Raw genomic sequence first — 22,123 nt, 5'->3', positions numbered from 1 at the left:
TTGCGTTGTAGCTTGTTAATGCCGAATAGGCTTCTCCAAGCAAATGCCGGGCACAACTGAAAGCGTTACTGCCAAACCATGCGAGCGTTTCGACACAATGGCTGAACGCAGAGCACACGAAAGTGAAGATGAGAACTGTGAAGAAAATGACTCCGAAAGGCCACCGACCAAAAAGAAAAAGACGAGCAATGCGCCGAACCAAGTCTTTCTGCCAAAATATCATCAGGACTACCCATGCCTTGTCTTCGCGGAAAGGAAAACATCATGCTCATTGCACTGTCTGCAATTCCCATTTTTCCGTCAGTCAATCAATACATGTGGTAAAAAGTAGCAATCATTGTTCTTGTTGTTGTGATAGGTCGACGAGAAATTCTACACATTCAATTACAAAACTACACATTTGCCTCATTTTGCTCCCAGAAAATACACATGCAATGTTTTAGGGGTAAACAGGTCTGGGACGAACTCACGCTGACAGCGGACAACTGGATACAAATCCAGCGCGCTACCGACTGAGCTACAACCCCGCCCCTGCTTCTTAATTTCAATGCATGCTTGTTATTTTCTGAGGGTGCCAGGAGACTGGTTCCGCACAACTCTCACATACTTTGAACAAAATATGTGTTGCTAATAAATATGCCGTATGCATTTAGAGCGCTTACGTCCCTTTGTTTCTCAGATCTTAAAGAGCGCTCTGCCTCTTTTGATTAAGGCGATCTGTCCAGGCTTTTGCACGGGATAAGAAAAACTTTCAATCTGAACACACTAACAATCATACAGCCTGGCTGCTTTCTGTATAGAGTCGGAGTTTTGTTGTTGCAATGACTTCGTGACGGAAGACACCAACTTGTACTGTTATAAATCTGCGAAATTAATCCAACACATAATTCTCATTCTGCACAGGAACCAACCTGGCTGTTTAGGATGTGTATGTGCTCAATACGAAGCCGGGTGGTCTTATATCACATAAAAGCCTGGGGAGACATTCAAACACACAAAAGTTAAGGACAAGTCAAGAAAATGTATACGGCAATCTTAAAAAAAAACCATTGCTAAGATTTAGGGGTTTCAATAATTCATTTGAAACTTGCCTATTCACAAAAGGACTGAGTGCTGCCTCAGAAACATTTTTATCGGACATTTTTATAGCAACTCTGCGGGCGGAACGCGTGGATATATTCTGCTTTTTTGGGGAAAGGGTGTGGTTTCAAAGTCCTATGAAATCGCAAAACATCCCAGGGCAAAATCGTTTGATGCATGTCTCACACACTGACGACATGATTGTAGGCAACTTGCTCATTCCACGACGAATACTGATTCCATTTTTGGGCCGGTCCTGAACTTTGTTTTATGCTATATATGATTATTTACACGTGAAGGAAAGTATCTTAAATCAGTAGTGACATTCGACAATCGAGTTAAATAACACACAACAACCTTATTCTAGGTCACTACTACATCCCAGTCACGAGCGAATCACATATTGTTGAAATCACATCTCCAAATCACAAACGTATAAATCAGAAACAGCAAATAGCACTTATCGTCACAATTATGATGTTGATGACGATGATGATGATGATGATGACGACGACGACGACGACGATGATGATGATGAGGAGGAGGAGCAGGAGGAGGAGGAAGAGGAGTAGGAAGAGGATGTTCATGATGATGATCGATGACGATGACGACAACGACGACATTGACGAAGTTAGTAAGGTCAAACCACAGTTGGCACGGAAAAGCCAAGTGCCACTTTTTGCCATCGATTGACTTTTTTCAAAGTCGAAATGTATAAAAGTTTATACTTGTTTTTCCATTCCACTATAACGTGTGTTTTTTCAAACATTTTAATCGGAATTCCTCAAGCTTTTCCGATGAAAACGCTTATGCTTCTGTGGATGAAACTGGATGCTACAATTAGAACATTATTGCCGTTGCTGATGCAAATGCATCTTACTTGATAGTAGATAATCACGATGATTATGAGGATGAATATGACGACGACGACGATGACGAAGATGATAAGCATTGATAATGATGATGATGACACCGACTGTGATGACCACAAATGTACAGGCAGATGCAAACACTGATGAAGATTATGCTGGTGTTGATTGTAATGATGGCATGATAGTTAATGACTATCAATGCTACATCTACACATTACCCATTTGTGTTGTTAAAATGCATGAATACCTGACAAAATATAAATACAATTATTCAGTTTTACTACCTGTAGTTTCATTTGACATTTATAAAGTAGTACATAACACAGCAACGTTTCATTTTACATCATAGATTATGCAAAAACAATCAGCATTTTTGTCAATGGTTCCGATTAAAACTCGCATTAAACAACAATGGCCAATTAAAAACTCAGTTGTCTCACTCTCAAACATCAATAAAAAAGAAATCCAAACAAACGAACAAACAAACAAACGAACAAACAAACAAACGAACAAACAAAAAGGTTGGGAGGAGGAGAGGAAGAGATGTAATAATATTTACACTTACAAAAGAATCGTCCAAGGGAGCTGTCAGTGCCATGAAATGAGGTCATTCCATAAAATCCCCCTCCCCACCCCCTCAACATACACTCACACACATACAAACACACACAAACCCCCAACAAAGTACACCAAATTAAATAAAAGAAACATCATCAGAACTTCCACTCGGGTTCTACTTTATAACGATATTAATATATTCGATTACGGGTAAAACAAATTAATTCGTGGCATTCGCAGACATAAATAAAAGTGATATCACATTTTCATATTTCAATCCCACCATCCAAGTTAATTTCCACCACCGGCCTCAACAAAAACAAAAGCAAGAATTTGATTTTTGTTGCGTGTTCAGTTTTTGTGTGATTAGAATATGAAACGTCAGAATTTAGGAAATAGCTAAAAATAAACTAAAAAAAACAAGTCGCGTAAGGCGAAATTACTACATTTAGTCAAGCTGTGGAACTCACAGAATGAAACTGAACGCACTGCATTTTTTCACAATGACCGTAGTCCGCCGCTCGTGCAAAACGCAGTGAAACTGACGAGCCTGTTTAGCGCGGTAGTGGTTTCGCTGTGCTGCACAGCACGCTTTTCTGTACCTCTCTTCGTTTTAACTTTTGTGAGCGTGTTTTTAATCCAAACATATCATATCTATATGTTTTTGGAATCAAGAACCGACACGGAATAAGATGAAATTGCTTTTAAATCGATTTCGGAAATTTAATTTTAATCATAATTTTAATTTTTAATTTTCTGAGCTTGTTTTTAATCCGAATATAACATATTTATATGTTTTTGGAATCAGAAAAAGATGAAGAATAAGATGAACGTAATTTTGGATCGTTTTATAAAAAAAGAATTTTAATTACAATTTTCAGATTTTTAATGACCAAAGTCTTAATTTTTAAGCCACCAAGCTGAAATACAATACCAAAGTCCGGCCTTTGTCAAAGATTACTTTTCAAAAATGTCAATCAATTTGATTGAAAAATGAGGGTGTGACAGTGCCGCCTCAACTTTTACAAAATGCTGGATATGACGTCATCAAAGGTATTTATCGAAAAAAAGACAAAACCGTCTAAGGATATCATAACCAGGAACTCTCATGTAAAATTTCATAAATATCGGTCCAGTAGTTTACTCTGAATCGCTCTACACACACACACACACACACACACACACACACACACACAAACACACACACACACACACACACACACACACACACACACACACACATACACCACGACCCTCGTCTCGATTCCCCCTCTATGTTAAAACATTTAGTCAAAACTTGACTAAATGTAAAACGATTAAGAAAGAGATCTTCGGGATAACCTAGAATGTAACTAATAGTCCAGGCATCTTAGCCACTTTAGTGAAGGGAACGTTGAAGTGACAATGACTAGGTTTAAAATGTCCCTTATCAGAAAGTTCAACCTCATTCGTTTGATGTTTATTAAGCACATTTTCATATAAAGTTGGCGCTTCATACGGAAAAATGGCTTTGAAATTGACCCAAATCCTTCTTTGGGCTCTGTAAATGTCGTTTGGGGGTATGGTTGTAAAATGGTATCTACTGGTCACCCCAATGTATAAACTGAAAACTATTTCTGCACCAGAACACGCAGAAAGGATTGTATCTGCCTGATGTCTGATGCTTTTCAAAATCCCCAACCACTAACACCTTCAAAACGGACTTTAACTGACACTGTTGTTTTTCCCTATATAATCCTTACTATTTTTCCGAGACGTCGTCGTGTTGTGTATTTAGCTTGCCACAACCTCATACATGGTCCTAAAAGTTAAAGTTGAAGAAAATACTAAAGATAAATGAAAAAGCTGACGCAGTGTCATTCGCACCGTGAATCCCCCCATGGGAACATACTAAAGTCTGGTTCCAAATAGGCTCAATTTCCTTCTATTTCTTTGTATTTCTGCCTCGTAGGGGTAGGGGTGTTCAAACCAAAGGCACCTTTAAACCAAAATTCAAATCACACATCTTACAATACTAAGACACTCAGCAGTAAAAGGGTGTCTGCTGGTAAAAAATTCCAAACAATCCTAAAAGTACTTCACTACTAAAAGTGCTTTTAAAAAGAGCCGTTATTTTTCCCTCTATATTCAGTATTGTGTTTTCTGCGAACATGTAGTCTATTTAGATGGTTGTCGTGTGCACTTGAGTTGCTAAAGCGTTTTCAGTTGGGCATATGTCGAAAAGCAAAGAATTAGCCCTTTGAAAACCATCAGAACTGTCACACAAAAATAACATTTACCTATCTCACCAACTGACCAAACATAGGGCTTTTCCTTATGTATTATGTATTGTCGTGTTTTTTGTAGCATACTTGTGAAAACAGCCACCACTGTTGTAAATGATACTTTAAAGAGCATTATTTCATTTTTACAGTTGAAGGACAACCTGGACTGCCGTATATTACAGCTGTTTTACAATCAGCCAAAATTTTCTTAACAAACGTATGTTAAGAACAACTCCCATAGTGAAATTGAAGGAAAACAAATTGAAAATCCCCCTGCCATAGAGGAGCTAAAGAATCAACAATAAACGACTGCATGGATAGCTTGATGCACGAATGCATTGCGGACATGTTTGTCTCCAACCAAGAGAAAGTTCCAAAAAATCCCTTTTGTGCTTCTTATTATACAGTGACGTCAAAGACAGCCTTTTCTGCTGTTAATACATTCAGGGGTTATGGTTACACTAAACGACGTAGTTGTAGCCATACTGCCATCCAGATTTATTTTTTCCTTGCGAGCAGTCACAGGGTGTTTGTGCTGTCTGCCAACCGTTAGATGACCCCGCCCAAGTCTGTTAAGGGACCGTTTGACCGTTATAGAACGCGTCTTTTTGATTTTTTGGCACAGTTGGAAACGGTTGATTTTTATCCCTACCATTGTTTCCAAACATTATATAGGAATGTTTTGTGAACAACGGATAATAGCCGCTACTCGCATGTGTAGCAAAAGTGAGCGTACATACTCACCCTGGTCGTCCAGCCGTTGTCCGTTGCCCGTCTTTATCTGTCTGTACTGAACATTACCTTTGGATATTTCTCCAACGCTATGAAGTGAAGAAACACCAAATGTTGCAAAATGTTGTATGACCCCAAGAGCTCAAAAAAGATACTTGAGAACCTTGACCTTACCTTAAGGTCAAGGTCACAGGGAGAATGAATGTGGTCTAAAAACTGCAAAATTTCACATTGTGCCAGTTTTCTGGAAAACAAATTAAAAACAGCGGGCTTAGTTTTGTATGGTATACAAGAAAAAGAAAGCCTTATCTTCTGATACCATTTTGGTTGACCTCGCTTCAATGTCAAGGTCAGAGGAGCCCTTCAAAGTTGAATTGTAGACATATTTTGATGTGAACTTGCCCCTTTAACTTTACTATGGACGATATCTCTTACAAACTTAAACACTGAGTGGGGCGTTTGTTAGAATTTCATAGTGAGCCACATCTGGTCACATATCGTTAGGGTCAAGGTCACATTGACCCCTATGAAAAATGTGACCAAGCCGGGTAAAGAAATCCATGTGTCTTGGTAAAAAATCTTAACAAAGCAAAGCCCATGCGACTCTCATGCTTGACCTTTGTCTTAAAGTGACCTTGACCTTCAGGTGACCTTGAAGGTGAAGGTCTAACAACTGAAGCTGGCAAGGACATTGTACACTATTAGAACTGTTTTACAGATTTTTCCTACCAAATTACACATGACCTTTGGCCAAGGTCAAGATCATCAAAGGTCACACATCACAAGGCTATCAATTCAAGACATAGGAAGCATAAACATACTTATTGGCACTTTCTACAAAGAGACATTGTCACTTTTAGTGATTCAATTGCCCGTTTCAGTCACATTTCATAAGGGGCAAAGTGACCTTGACCTTGATGATATGTGACTAAATGTGGCTCAATATCAGTATATAACATGTGCCCCACACAATTATGAAGTTTGAAAGATTTTTTTCATAGTTCAGGGTCAAGGTCACTTCAAAACATGTATACAATTCAACTTTGAAGGACTCCTGTGACCTTGACATTGAAGCGAGGTCAACCAAAATGGTATCAGAAGATAAGGCTTTCTTTTTCTTGTATACCATACAAAACTAAGCCCGCTGTTTTTAATTTGTTTTCCAGAAAACTGGCACAATGTGAAATTTTGCAGTTTTTAGACCACATTCATTCTCCCTGTGACCTTGACCTTAAGGTAAGGTCAAGGTTCTCAAGTATCTTTTTTGAGCTCTTGGGGTCATACAACATTTTGCAACATTTGGTGTTTCTTCACTTCATAGCGTTGGAGAAATATCCAAAGGTAATGTTCAGTACAGACAGATAAAGACGGGCAACGGACAACGGCTGGACGACCAGGGTGAGTATGTACGCTCACTTTTGCTACACATGCGAGTAGCGGCTATTATCCGTTGTTCACAAAACATTCCTATATAATGTTTGGAAACAATGGTAGGGATAAAAATCAACCGTTTCCAACTGTGCCAAAAAATCAAAAAGACGCGTTCTATAACGGTCAAACGGTCCCTTAACAGACTTGGGCGGGGTCATCTAACGGTTGGCAGACAGCACAAACACCCTGTGACTGCTCGCAAGGAAAAAATAAATCTGGATGGCAGTATGGCTACAACTACGTCGTTTAGTGTAACCATAACCCCTGAATGTATGAACAGCAGAAAAGGCTGTCTTTGACGTCACTGTATAATAAGAAGCACAAAAGGGATTTTTTGGAACTTTCTCTTGGTTGGAGACAAACATGTCCGCAATGCATTCGTGCATCAAGCTATCCATGCAGTCGTTTATTGTTGATTCTTTAGCTCCTCTATGGCAGGGGGATTTTCAATTTGTTTTCCTTCAATTTCACTATGGGAGTTGTTCTTAACATACGTTTGTTAAGAAAATTTTGGCTGATTGTAAAACAGCTGTAATATACGGCAGTCCAGGTTGTCCTTCAACTGTAAAAATGAAATAATGCTCTTTAAAGTATCATTTACAACAGTGGTGGCTGTTTTCACAAGTATGCTACAAAAAACACGACAATACATAATACATAAGGAAAAGCCCTATGTTTGGTCAGTTGGTGAGATAGGTAAATGTTATTTTTGTGTGACAGTTCTGATGGTTTTCAAAGGGCTAATTCTTTGCTTTTCGACATATGCCCAACTGAAAACGCTTTAGCAACTCAAGTGCACACGACAACCATCTAAATAGACTACATGTTCGCAGAAAACACAATACTGAATATAGAGGGAAAAATAACGGCTCTTTTTAAAAGCACTTTTAGTAGTGAAGTACTTTTAGGATTGTTTGGAATTTTTTACCAGCAGACACCCTTTTACTGCTGAGTGTCTTAGTATTGTAAGATGTGTGATTTGAATTTTGGTTTAAAGGTGCCTTTGGTTTGAACACCCCTACCCCTACGAGGCAGAAATACAAAGAAATAGAAGGAAATTGAGCCTATTTGGAACCAGACTTTAGTATGTTCCCATGGGGGGATTCACGGTGCGAATGACACTGCGTCAGCTTTTTCATTTATCTTTAGTATTTTCTTCAACTTTAACTTTTAGGACCATGTATGAGGTTGTGGCAAGCTAAATACACAACACGACGACGTCTCGGAAAAATAGTAAGGATTATATAGGGAAAAACAACAGTGTCAGTTAAAGTCCGTTTTGAAGGTGTTAGTGGTTGGGGATTTTGAAAAGCATCAGACATCAGGCAGATACAATCCTTTCTGCGTGTTCTGGTGCAGAAAGAGTTTTCAGTTTATACATTGGGGTGACCAGTAGATACCATTTTACAACCATACCCCCAAACGACATTTACAGAGCCCAAAGAAGGATTTGGGTCAATTTCAAAGCCATTTTTCCGTATGAAGCGCCAACTTTATATGAAAATGTGCTTAATAAACATCAAACGAATGAGGTTGAACTTTCTGATAAGGGACATTTTAAACCTAGTCATTGTCACTTCAACGTTGTTCTCTAATATGCCTGGACTATAAGAACGACATTTTTGTTTATGTGAAATTTAGATTTTCTATAAAAAAGATGTTATTGCTGTATTTATTTATTTATTTCTGTATTTATGAATTTCTGCATTTATGTATTTATCTATTTACTTTTTTTTCACTTTATTTATTTATTTATTTATTTATATATTTATGTATTCATCTTCTAACTTCTGAATAATCAATTCATTTACTCTCCTTTCTTATGTTTCTGCAAAATCGATTTGTCCAGTGAGTGTTACAAAAATATGCGAGAGAGAGAGACAATTAAAGGTACTGAACTTGTCAAATCCAGGTGCACGGAGCCCCTGGGGCTTTTAGTCATACTTCAGGCAGCTATCCGTTAGAAGAACTACCAAGTTTCATTAACTTGCACCCAAAGAGTCAAGAACTGCGATTTTTTTACGAACTTACTTTTGGATCTGAATTTAGATCAGGTAGATCACCACATCATGCACAAAAAGACACGTCACTAGCAAACTATGTCAGACGTCATCATGAGTTTGTGTAAAACAAAATGGAGGCCGGAATCACTCAGTTGAATCGAACTCCGACCAAACACCACGTAATAACTAGGTTAATTTATGCACTCGCGTGAACAAGAAACTCTCGAGCTTCACAGATGTCGTCGTTGGGTAGTTTTGGGTTTATTTTACTACTATAGGAGGATTTTTGAACTGTAAATGCACTCAGCTGCAACAAAAACGCAAAACGAAGACTGTGAGCTGCACTGTGCCTTTAAGTCTCCATTCTTGTTGTTATAAATATACTGAGTGGTAATTATATTACTGGCACCTGTAGATCGTTTGTTTAACAACCTTTTTGTTCAGTAATAAAGATGAAACAGTCGTCATGTCAAAATACTGGCATAGCTTCGTAGTCTTACTATACAGATCGGCTGATGCAAACATCATAGGGGGAAAACACACGATTTAGGCGTACATTTGTCGGAAAGACACAACAACTCGCGCATGGTTCAAAATGAGAAATAACAATATACGTTCGATTCCCATTCACAGATCCCTTAGTTGTTTCCATCACTCAAATGAGATTTGTTTTTTTGTATCTCAAGATCAGTAAGCCTACAAGCAAAATAATCACGATAATCGCAGACGAAACATTAACCAAAAATAAAAAATAAATAAAATTACGGTCACATGTAGGTTTGTGGCAAACGACACTCTAAATCCAATGTTACTGAGCACGAAAAAAAGCAACTGTAACGCTGAATGACAAAAAAATCAAAAAAATCTGCCAACTTTTAAACTATCATCAACGATTTTGTTGATTACGTCATGTAATAGTTTATACTGAGGATTAGTTAACATCAATGGACCATATCTTTTAAAGGCGTATACCGTATTCATCGCTCATTAGGAAGGAACGATTTTTCAATGTTATTGAGTTAGGTACAACGAGGGGAAAAACAGACTGACAAACACACTAAGACAAGTGCCACATTAATAATACATGAACTCCAGATGAAAAGAGCTGCTGCTAATATTATTAATACAATCAAAACCATAATCGAGGCGATTTCTGTTGTTCAATAAACTCCGTGAACAAAATGATTTAATAAATCAACCCTGATTAACCCTTTCACGAATTATCCCAATTTGAAGGTCATGTTGATCACTGATGTATATAGTTATGAATCATTTTACATGTACTCGAATAATCCCAATTCATGTCGTATTACGTACTGACATACATTTATAAATCATTTCAGATAAAAACTCAAATGATCTCAATCTAAGTCATATAACTGACATAACTTTATGAATCATTTCAGTTGACAGTTGTACTAGTTCACAAACTATCGCACAACAAATCGTTTCGTTGACATAAGTTTACGAATCATATCATAATTATGTACTTCTTCACAAGCAATCTTAGACCAAGTCGTATTACTGACATGAAAATATGAACCATCTTAAGATTATCTCGTTCACAAAGCATCTCAGACAAATTCGTATCACTGACATGAATTTACGAACCATCTAAGATTAACTCGTTCATGAATCATTCAGACCAAGTCGTACCACTGACATGACTTTACGAATCATCTAAGTTTAACTCGTTCATGAATCATTCAGACAAAGTCGTTCGTATCACTGGCATGCATTTACCAATCATCTAAGATTAACTCGTTCATGAATCATCTCTAAGTCGCACCACCGACACATTTGTGAATCATCTCAGATTTACTTGTACAGTTCAAACCAAGTCGGATCACTTAACATGGATTTACGAAGCATCCCTCAGTAACTCGTTCACAAAGCATCTCAGACAACGTCGTATTACTGATATATGAATTTACCAATCATCTCAGATTAACTAGTCCATGAAGCATCTCCCCCAACCGAAAATATCTGTTCGTCAAGGTGAAGGACGGTTCTTCAAAATCTGAAGCACACTAATCCAAACAGTAGGCATTCGCAATCGCGCTTTTTTAAACGGCCTATTTTCCCTTCCTACTTGATACCGCAACTTATTATCGTCACAGAACCAACGCACAGGTAGGCTATCACTCTACTTGGGGTAGGTCCTCCTCCATTTCTGTTCATTACCGAGTACACAGTTAATCAAGGTTTGGCATAATATACTTCCTCCGCACACCAATGTGTAAACACTTCTGTTCTCCAATAATGTTCTAGTCACATGTATTTGCATCACTCAACAGTTCCTGAACACTCGACATGATCCTTCTGTTTTCCAATAATTTGCTAGTGACATGTATTTTCGCCACTCACCCGTGTGCAAACCCTCGGTATTGTTTGCCTGTGGCATGTGTTTTTACCATGTGAACGTTCTCTCTGTTCTCTAAAAACATGTGCTAGTTATAGTGACATGTGTTTTCACCATGGGAACGTTCTCTCTGTTCTCTAAAAACATGTGCTAGTTATAGTGACATGTGTTTTCACCATGTGAACGTTCTCTCTGTTCTCTAAAAACATGTGCTAGTTATAGTGACATGTGTTTTCACCATGTGAACGTTCTCTCTGTTCTCTAAAAACATGTGCTAGTTAGTGACATGTATTTTCACCACTCACCCGTGTGCAAATCCTCGTGTTTTTTTGCCAGTGGCATGTGTTTTCACCATACGAACGTTCTCTCTGTTCTCCAAAAACATGTGCTAGTTAGTGACATGTATTTTCACCACTCACCCGTGTGTAAATACTCCATCGCACTGTTTTCCAAATTGTTTCGAGTGGCATGTATTTTCTCCATGTGAATACGCTCTCCGTTTTAAACATAATTATGTGCTAGTGACATGTAGGCCTATTTTCACCGCTTACCGATGTGTAAACAATCCTCTTCTCAAAGAATTCGCCAGTGACATGTATTTTCACAAATCATCAGTGTGAAAACCCTCCTCTTCGAGGAGAATTTGGAAGTAACATGCAATTTCACCACTCATCAGTATGCTGCTCGGGTTTTTGTTCTTGCCACTAATGAGTCCACACGTTCATTTCGCAGAATGCATGCACATTCCAAACAGCATCTGCCAAGACCAATTCTGTTTGCAATCAATGCATCTTTACCAATACATGATATATAGACATAGTCATCCACCCCTCACACTTTTTGCAATCATCGTCCACACTATCTCTTCTTAATTCCTCCGATGTTTGCTTGCACTGAAGATGATCTCTGCTCCGCTCGCAAGGGTAAACACGAGGCAGACACGTTTCTTGCCGCTGTCCTCAAACTAATTGAAAACCGTGAGCTACATCGCTCAAACATCTATGGTGGGTTTGTATCACATTGTAACTAGTCACAATACAACGTAGAATCATCGTCTGAAAGTTTGTTTGTGCACAAAATAACTTCCATTTCTTAGAGCTACTACTCCATCGCTACTTTTGTCCAAACGCCATACTCGTCTTTGACAAAAACAAACAAACAAACAAACAAATAGAACGATGATCGATGAATACATTCTTGTCTGCTAGAATTTGAAATCATAACAAATATCCTGACCTTGGCTGCTTCATTTCATAATATGACAGTTTTCTGTACCGATAACCATTTTCACCCTTTTTGAAAGTTGAAACATTGTCACGGGTTAACTGGTGCCCGCGTGAAAATGGGAAAATGGAAAATGAATATCACTGGACCCTTCAAAAACGTTCTCATTATGTCCTACATTGCCATCTTTTCAAAACTTGCACTTTTCTCTAGTTTGGCTGATTTCCACCGTTTATTCCTCGAATGTTTTCCTCAGGATGCCCATGTCTGCTACATGGCTGCGGCTACATATTCATTTTATCTTCATGTATTGCCCATAGTTCTTTCTTGAGCACATACATCAACCCTAACTGCTTGTGGAGCTTTCGGCTTTCCCACCCCACAATAAAGCCACTGATCCTAATATATATAAGTATCAAAGTTTCTCTGAGACTCAATGACAAAAACATATCTGCAGCTATCATCTTCCTGCACATAACGTGACTTACAAAAGTCATAGAAAGAAGAAGTGATCGCTTAGCTTGTCAACAGCAACACATTGAAAACCAACACAAATACATGTCATCATTAAGTCGTCAACATGTAACATCATGCGCAGCATCAGAAAAAAAAGACGGCGCCAGAGTGATAATTATCCTCTTTTGATGCGATACACATTCACTCAACTCATTTCACTGACGCAGAGTTTGTATCTTCATTCTCAAGAACCAAATACACGAAGATAGGTAGAAGCGCCAGCGAAGAGAACACAACCAGCAGGGTCTCCAGTTTGCCTCCACTCGGGAAATACACTACTTATGTCGCCTCTCAACAAAAGATCACAGATGCCAGGGCGAACAAATATCGTACGAACTCCGTCCTACAGCAAGGGGAACGATGACGACATCAAGACAGGGTAAAGGAGCACGAAGATTCCTCAGTTAGAATTTGACCTCAGATCTTCAACATTTTGACGATTGTCATTGACGTTGACGACATTGAAGAGAAAAAAAAAGGGAAAAAAGCCAAAATCAATAACATAATTTGCCCTTGATTCCCTGGTCCACTAACGACGTTGAAGATCAATCAGAAAGAAGGTTAAATCTCAACAAGAAATGTCGGGTTTCTTTCAACATTTCAGATCGTGCAAAGCAAATCAGTTGGACTGCCTTCTCAAAGCTCTCTGATGGCTTCAGTATTCACTTTCTCAGGACAAAGAAAGAGGAAGCAATCTTGGTTCCTGCCTCATAATACACAATACTGCGGGTTAACCAAAACAAAAGTCGCTTGCTTTCCAGGTCGTAGTCATGTTCCTTCGTCTTCGATGAGGCGAACAAAAATACCGCTTCATCGGTTTCTCTCGACCTTAAACAAAACTCAATGACCGGTCGCCGGTGTATTTTTTCACGAATCTGAGGGGTACACTAGTGAACGTTCACAACGCTACAGACGAAACAGCCAAGACGACTTAATTCTTTCAGATTTGTGGACGTTGAAGACAGAGCAATGACCAAGTCCTCGGTGTGTTGTATGAAGGGTTTCAAGAGGTAGGCGGGGTGTCCTTTCCACTGCGGAGAGCTGCTAGAAGACGGGGAATTTCTTCCTTAGGTCTGTCTTCCAGTTCTTTCCAGTACCTGTAGTTCACCTGCAGATGGTTCATCAGCGTAGGGATGTCACAATAGTCTGCAAGAAAGGAAAAAATAAGGTAATAAACTCGTTTACTGAAAAAAAACCAGAATATTCTGCAAAACAAGATTACAGTTTTGTAAAAGCCAGATAAGACGGAGAGCAGTTAATGATGGTTTGTTTGTTTGTTTGTTTGTTTAACGCCCAGCCGACCACGAAGGGCCATATCAGGGCGGTGCTGCTTTGACATTTAACGTGCGCCACACACAAGACAGAAGTCGCAGCACAGGCTTCATGTCTCACCCAGTCACATTATTCTGACACCGGACCAACCAATCCTAGCACTAACCCCATAATGCCAGACGCGAGGCGGAGCAGCCACTATAGATTGCCAATTTGAAAGTCTTAGGTATGACCCGACCGGGGTTCGAACCCACGACCTCCCGATCACGGGGCGGACGCCTTACCACTAGGCCAACCGTGCCGGTCAGTTAATGATGGGCTAAGGACCAAAGCAGGTAAGTGAGTACGTATTGTCATTGAATACCAAACATGACTGTGTTTCAAATAGTTCTGCTTTGTTATCTGAAAGATATTCAGCTCATTTTCCAATTTCGAGGAGTGTAAATACTTTATCTGTTGTAATTCTTATTGGGACAAATTCCCACAAGTGCCCCTTAATAGCTAGGACACCTTCCCCCATGGTCAAGTGGCCCCTTACTAGGACAAACTTAATTCTCCTATGGACATCTGCCCCTTTACTAGGATAAACTTAAGACTCCCATTTACAAGTGCCCCCTTATAAGGTCAATTTCCCAAATGGACAGGTGCCTCGCTAATAGGACAACTTCCCCCATGGACAAGTGCCCCTTATATGGTCAATTTCACCCAATGAACAAGTGCCCCCTTAGTAGAACAATGTCTCTAGTAGACAAGTGCCCCCTTACTAGGACAACTTTTCCCATGGACAAGTGGCCCTTTACCAGGACAAACCTGAGACTCACATGGACAAGTGCCTCCTTACTAATACAACTTCCCCTATCCAAAAGTGGCTCCTTACTAGGACAACTTTTCCCATGGACAAGTGGCCCTTTACTAGGACAAACCTGAGACTCACATGGACAAGTGCCTCCTTACTAATACAACTTCCCCCATCCAAAAGTGCCTCCTTACTAGGACAACTTTTCCCATGGACAAGTGGCCCTTTACTAGAACAAACCCGAGACTCACATGGACAAGTGCCTCAGTCCTTACTAATACAACTTCCCCTATCCAAAAGTGCCTCCTTACTAGGACAACTTCCCCAACGGACAAGTGCCCCCTCGTCAGGACAACTTCCCCAACGGACAAGTGCCCCCTCGTCAGGACAACTTCCCCAACGGACAAGTGCCCCCTCGTCAGGACAACTTCCCCAACAGACAAGTGCCCCCTCGTCAGGACAACTTCCCCAACGGACAAGTGCCCCCTCGTCAGGACAACTTCCCCAACGGACAAGTGCCCCCTCGTCAGGACAACTTCCCCAACGGAAAGTGCCCCCTCGTCAGGACAACTTCCCCAACGGACAAGTGCCCCCTCGTCAGGACAACTTCCCCAACGGACAAGTGCCCCCTCGTCAGGACAACTTCCCCAACGGACAAGTGCCCCCTCGTCAGGACAACTTCCCCAACGGACAAGTGCCCCCTCGTCAGGACAACTTCCCCAACGGACAAGTGCCCCCTCGTCAGGACAACTTCCCCAACGGACAAGTGCCCCCTCGTCAGGACAACTGCGCGTGGTCTACACATATTTTTACTAAAAGAACTTACAGTCCCAAGCGTCAAACATGTCGTTGATGAAGACATCTATAAAGGAGGTTTGTGATTTGGGGATGGAACATGTCTTGCGGTCGAAGACAGGCATCACCACTGGCAGCCCTCTTTCCTTTTCTTCGTCCGTCTGAAATGTGGAATAAGCTTTTAGTAAACACTTTTCAAAATATGTTAACAGAAAGTATTACATTATCGTTTTATCAGTTTTATTTAAATTGCATTTTGATATTAGAGTTAGCTATAATGGGGTAAGAGAAACATCATCTAACCTATTGATTAACAACGAGTAACAACTTCGGGTTCTCACGTATTTTTGTTTTTAGAGGCTTCAGATCTCATGGTTGTTTTATTCTTTTCTCCGAATCAAATGTGTCATTCTTTGCTTCTCACGTCACGAGTTACAGTTCCTTTCTTCCCACACCATCCTTCTTCTCTCTACTTCTTTCCAAAACATTTGTCCAATCTTCACCCCGTCTGTCTGTCCTTTATCCCCCCCCCCCCCCCCCCCAACACTTTCTAATATTCTAACCTTCACTTTCTTGTCTAGTGTACACAAGTTCATTCTTCTTAAGTTTTGAACCCTATTTTCTCTTACCTGTGAGCAATATTCCTCTGCTATCCGCTCAGCCCAGACCGCGCAGAGCTTCAGGGGTCGAACTGGGTTGGACACGTCCGCGCATTTGATCAGCATTCGTTTGATCAGGATCCGATTCTCTGATGTGGAGAGCTGCCCTATTACTGCCTCATTGTCAAATGACCCCGATGTGCTGGTCTGCAAGAAAATAAACATGCAGGGCTAGAGGCAAAAGCTAAAGTCTCTTAATGTCAACGGATGTCCTATCTTTTACCCTTTTTAACACTAGCTATATACTGACATCCTTTCTAAATAATCGATGACTCTTTTTGTCGCCATTTTTCATTTTGTGAATTAGAGCACTTTCTCTCTCTCTCTCTCTCTCTCTCTCTCTCTCTCTCTCTCTCTCTCTCTCTCTCTCTCTCTCTCTCTCTCTCTCTCTCTCTCTCTCTCTCTCTCTCTCTCTCTCTCTCTCTCTGGTCCCCCCTTTTTTTATCTCTTTCTCTCTGCCCTTTCTCTCTCTCCCTCTCTCTCTTTCTTTCTTTCTTTCTTTCTTTCTTTCTTTCCCTGTCTGTCTGTCTGTCTGTCTGTCTCCCTCTCTCTCTCTCTCCCTCTCTCTCTCGGCTCCCCCCCCCCATTTCTCTCCCCTCTCTCTCTGCCTACTCTCTGCCGCCCCCTCTCTACTCTCTCTCTCTCTCTCTCTCTCTCTCTCTCTCTCTCTCTCTCTCTCTCTCTTTCATTCTGATTCTGATTCTCTCTCTCCCCCCCCCCCCCAAAAAAAAAAGTCTCTATATTAACACCAGTCTTTTTCACCTGAGGTTCTTCAGCAGCTTCAGTGTCGAACTTGAGGACGGACTTGTTGATGGAGTGTGTGAACTTGGACAGGTGTTCAAAGTGCTGCTTCATCTCAGTGGCCAGGACCATGTCCACGATAGACTGACGTAAGCTGCGGTAGTCGTCCCTGTGCGAAAATATTTGAAAGATTTCAAAGTTTGTCATGGATACAATTCTTACAGTATATGAAAACAAAGATTGCCTCGCTTGTGTCTTCCCCCCAAGCGGCTGCACCTTTTGCGCGCTAAAGGGCAAAATACATCTGGGCAGTCGCCACTACACTACATGCTGCAATAGGGATTATGACGAGTACTTGGCCTGTTTTCTTTTCACGCAACGTGTAGCGGGCTGGGGAAAAAAGATTTATCTCAATAATCTGCAGTGCGTCGGTCGTCTGTCCTGCTGGCGTTACATAGGTGAGCGCCGGGCCTAAGTCGTTTTTTGTTTGATTAATATGTGTTTGTCTGTGCACTTAGAAAACCGCTGGGTGGAAATATCTGTGACTGTAACGTATTGTTTTGTCAATAACAAACGTTCCAACAACTTACCTTTCTTGTTTTTTGATTTTGCAGTATATGAATTGAGAGTTGATATGAGGATTGATAATGTTGATTTGCATCGAGAGTTTGCAGTCATGTTTAAGGAATTATCCTTATGTTAATATAATTGTACTGTATCTCAATGTTTGAAGTTGTTCTATGTCATGTTTTATGTCTGTTGCCATATACAGTACACCACAAACAAATGTCTCTGTCTATATCATGTCTATAAACAACCATGTAGGCCTACAGTCGAACCTGTATATATATATATAACGACCATTCAAGGGGCTTCATAGACACGGGGTCGCTATGGAGAGGTACATCCCTTTAGGGAAAAAGACCTCCCATCGTTCTAATTACTTTACATCGTTTGGAAGTTCGGGTTGCTTCCTCCCAGTGAAAAACGAGCAGCAACAGGGTCGCACTATTACGTGTCAGACGGAATGACCGAGGTCTATAATTACGTGCCACGGGGCTGGAACCTGGGTACCGTCTTCGAGTCTGCACATAGAGTTGACCCGTGTCCGTCCCGGTCCGGATTGGAACCCTTGACACTACGATCACAAGTCCAGTGCTCTACCACCTGAGCAACGTTACGGGGGACGAAATGTATCGTCAAAAGGACGCTGACATGTGGATTCGGTTTAATCCGCAAAGGTACACGCGATCAATACAAAAAGAATGAATAGTATACAGTAAACTTTCAATAATCTTTAATGCTGCCAAGGCAATGGCACAAAGAGTAAAGTAACATACCTGCTGAGATTTTGAAAAATGTTGACTGATGCGTCTTTGTGCGTCAGACGGAATGCCAGACTGGCGTGATGACTCTCAAGCACCGCCCTGCACAGTTACATTGGCAAAATAACACACTGAAGCACAACATTACAAAATAAACTTCCTTTTCCTCAACAAACATATCGATGTGGCGATACCATAATATAACCAATGAACAAGCAACAGCATTTGAAATATATAAATGCTACACCAACAAAGCTTTGAAGCAGTTTTGTCTTCATATTTCTTTGCTGAATTATCAACAACGCTAATTTGAAACTAGAAATCAAATGCGCATGCAACGCAAGCAACAACCAAAAAGAACACACAAAAAAACACCATTTGATTCCTCGTGAACCTCTGTACAAAATCCGACACTGCCAATACAGATCTCACCCCAAATGAAGAATTGAGAGCGAAATAGAAATCAAAATTACACTACGGAAGTAAAAATGCAAGTAGAGGGCTCAGCGTCCACTTGGAGGTTGTCAGTTACAAACAGTTATTTCTTAAATTTTTATGACTTCATTATTCCATTGCTGGGAAATTCAGGTCATTTGCTCCCAGTGGAAAGCTAGCAGCAACAAGAGTCGCGTTACCCAGGTGTGTGCGTGTTTAGGTGTTATCAGGCATCTGAACTTCTAGCAGAATGACCGAGGTATTGTACGTGCCACGTGGAAGTGTTATATGAAGTCTTATATCGCGCGCGTATCTCCAGACTCGGACTCAAGGCGCAGGGATTTATTTATGCCGTGTGAGATGGAATTTTTTTACACAATACATCACGCATTCACATCGACCAGCAGATCGCAGCTATTTCGGCGCATATCCTACTTTTCACGGCCTATTATTCCAAGTCACACGGGTATTTTGGTGGACATTTTTTATCTATGCCTATACAATTTTGCCAGGAAAGACCCTTTTGTCAATCGTGGGATCTTTAACGTGCACACCCCAATGTAGTGTACACGAAGGGACCTCGGTTTTTCGTCTCATCCGAAAGACTAGTGGGGCATGGACGACATCTCTAAGTCCACATAAAGCTGACCTGTGTCCGTTCCGGTATGGAATCGAACTCGAGGCTCAATGATCACAAGTCCAGTGCTGTACCATGATGCTCCCTGGACTGGATTGTACCAGACGCTGACGTGAGACATTTGGTTAGAGCAGTCTGATCGAGTCTGAAGGTACACTTACGAAATATAGTCAGTTTTATTGAGCATAGGACCTACAACTAAACACCAAAAGTTCGACGGCCTGATGCAAGTAAACTTTTTTTTTATTGTTTTTTATCGATTTTTCTTTCAGGCAATCCAAATGAACTGCTCTAAAGTTACGTCTTCCATTATGCAACACTTATGGCACCACCCTGTATCTGGACTCACAGGTCGTTGTAGAGGAGGGCGAGCTGGTTGGATTCGTTGACGAGGAAGGCGTTGGTTCTGGCTGGGTGGTCCACGTCGTGCACTGTGGCGGCTACCAGGCACGCTACGCAGTCCGCCGCGTCGAACACCATCTGACGACAGTTTACAAAACAGTCAAGGGAAGACAGAACAGAAGATGAACAGACAACATTGCTGAGTGGACTGGGAAAAGCTTTGCGACAACCCAGAAGATTGCTCGATCACAACCGACAGAGGTGGAGACACACACACCTTATTTCTCTCACACTCCAAACGAAACCTGCAGACCTATAGATACGCACCTTATTTCTCTCACACTCCAAAAAGAAGGCGGAGGCGTGGAGGACGTCGGCGGCGTGTGTGGAGTTGTGGTAGTGGTTGCTAGTGTGGTAGTTCTCCTCGATCACCCCCAGCCACCTCACCAGCACGCTCTCGTCGATGCTCAAGAACTGGCACACCTCGAACCGCGCGAACGTCTTCAGACCCAGGTATACCAATGGCCTGGAGAAGAAACGCATACATGCGAACAAAACCCAGTAAGTCAGATAGTAACGGCCTGAAAAAGAAAAGCAAACATGCGAACAAAATCAAGAAGTCAGAAAGTGACTGTCTGAAAAAGAAAAGCAATTGTGCGAACACAACTAAGTGAGTCAGAAAGTAACGGTCTGAAAAATAACATCAATCATGCGAACAAAATTAAATCAGGTAGACACAGTCTCCTTTTCCAACCAAAGCTACTTCGCATTACGGTTTGAAAAGAAAAGCAAAACAATTGAAAACAAATCAAATGAGTCAGATAGTAACGGACTGAAAAAGAAAAGCAAAAATGCGAACAAAATCAAGAAGTCAGACAGTTACGGTCTAAAAAAGAAAAGCAATTGTGTTAACACAATCAAGTGAGTCAGATAGCAACGGTCTGAAAAATAACATCAATCATGCGAACAAAATTAAATCAGGTAGACACAGTCTCCTTTTCCAACCAAAGCTACTTCGCATTAAATCTGCCAACTCAGGGTACTATCTCCCCCCCCCCCAAAAAAAAAACAACAAAAAAAAAACAAAAAAAACAACAACAACAGCGACAACAACAACAACAACAACAACAACAACAACAACAACAACAACATTTAAAATTTAAAATTAAAAAAGTCTACAATTTTGACTGAAATGAAAACATGTACCAAAGAAGTTCTGTTGTTTTAGCTTGTGCACCCAAGTACCTTTTAGAAGTGGCCTCTTCCAGCTTGATGATGTCGAATTCCCAAGTGGGTTCCTTGTCCAGGATGTCGCGCACGTGCTGAGGGATCTGGGCCAGGGAGGCAACAGGACTGCTGGAGTGTTGGTGAATGTGATGCTGAGCTATAGGACAAAGCAACAACACAAATGTTCATGTTCAGGAACACAAAACAACAACCCAAAAACGATGGAAAAGTAGTCAAAGAAATGGATGTATTTTGAAAATTGCATCAGTAATGTTAATTAAGGCGATCATTATCATCCTTGAAAAAACCTCACCGTGGTTAAATAAAAATGCAACAAATCCTTATCTCAACTCTTTAGCAAAGACAACAGAACGACCATCAACAAATATACAAAAACAAAACAAAAAATAAAACACACTCAGCATTACTCTAGCCTTTCCGACAGTCACCCCCAAAAAATCACATTTCTTACCACAAAGCTGATTACTTTGTATTCATGAGGTCGACAAGAGGAATGATTTACTGAGGACTTACATGATCGGTGTGGTTGAGAGTCATGACCGGACATTCGCCTTTTCATGTTTTGCTGAAACACACAGGCAACAAACAACGGGTGTCAGACATAAAAGACACTTCAATCAGCCGTATTTGAAATAGTGACGATATACAAAAGACAAGAAAACAAAAAAAATTAAGACAAAACAAAAACCACCACCACACACACAAAAAGAAGAACAAGCTAAAGAAGACATGCCTGAACATCTACTAGAAGGTACACTTATTTTAACAACTGAACAAAAGGTGAATAGTTACATTCTTTGTTTAATATTTTAAAGAATTACAAGACACAGG

General features: G+C 40.6%; 1 protein-coding gene across 1 annotated transcript in view; it reads right to left on the bottom strand.

The window, feature by feature from the left end:
- Positions 1–10,036: 10,036 nt before the first annotated feature.
- Positions 10,037–22,123, bottom strand: part of LOC138950833 (high affinity cAMP-specific and IBMX-insensitive 3',5'-cyclic phosphodiesterase 8B-like) — a 55,920-nt gene continuing 43,833 nt past the window's right edge. The window contains exons 13-21 of the mRNA XM_070322554.1: positions 21,806–21,857; positions 21,290–21,428; positions 20,372–20,570; positions 20,052–20,182; positions 18,646–18,732; positions 17,327–17,474; positions 16,535–16,711; positions 15,937–16,066; positions 10,037–14,188 (exon numbers count right to left, since the gene is read on the bottom strand). Of these exons, the coding sequence (XP_070178655.1) occupies positions 14,046–14,188; positions 15,937–16,066; positions 16,535–16,711; positions 17,327–17,474; positions 18,646–18,732; positions 20,052–20,182; positions 20,372–20,570; positions 21,290–21,428; positions 21,806–21,857 (1,206 nt within the window). The 3' untranslated portion in view covers positions 10,037–14,045. The remainder of the gene's footprint in view (positions 14,189–15,936; positions 16,067–16,534; positions 16,712–17,326; positions 17,475–18,645; positions 18,733–20,051; positions 20,183–20,371; positions 20,571–21,289; positions 21,429–21,805; positions 21,858–22,123) is intronic.

The sequence above is a fragment of the Littorina saxatilis genome, linkage group LG1 (assembly GCF_037325665.1).
Source record: "Littorina saxatilis isolate snail1 linkage group LG1, US_GU_Lsax_2.0, whole genome shotgun sequence".
Lineage (NCBI taxonomy): Eukaryota > Metazoa > Mollusca > Gastropoda > Littorinimorpha > Littorinidae > Littorina > Littorina saxatilis.
The sequence above is the reverse complement of the archived record's forward strand: the minus strand, read 5'-3'. Positions and strand labels throughout refer to the sequence as shown.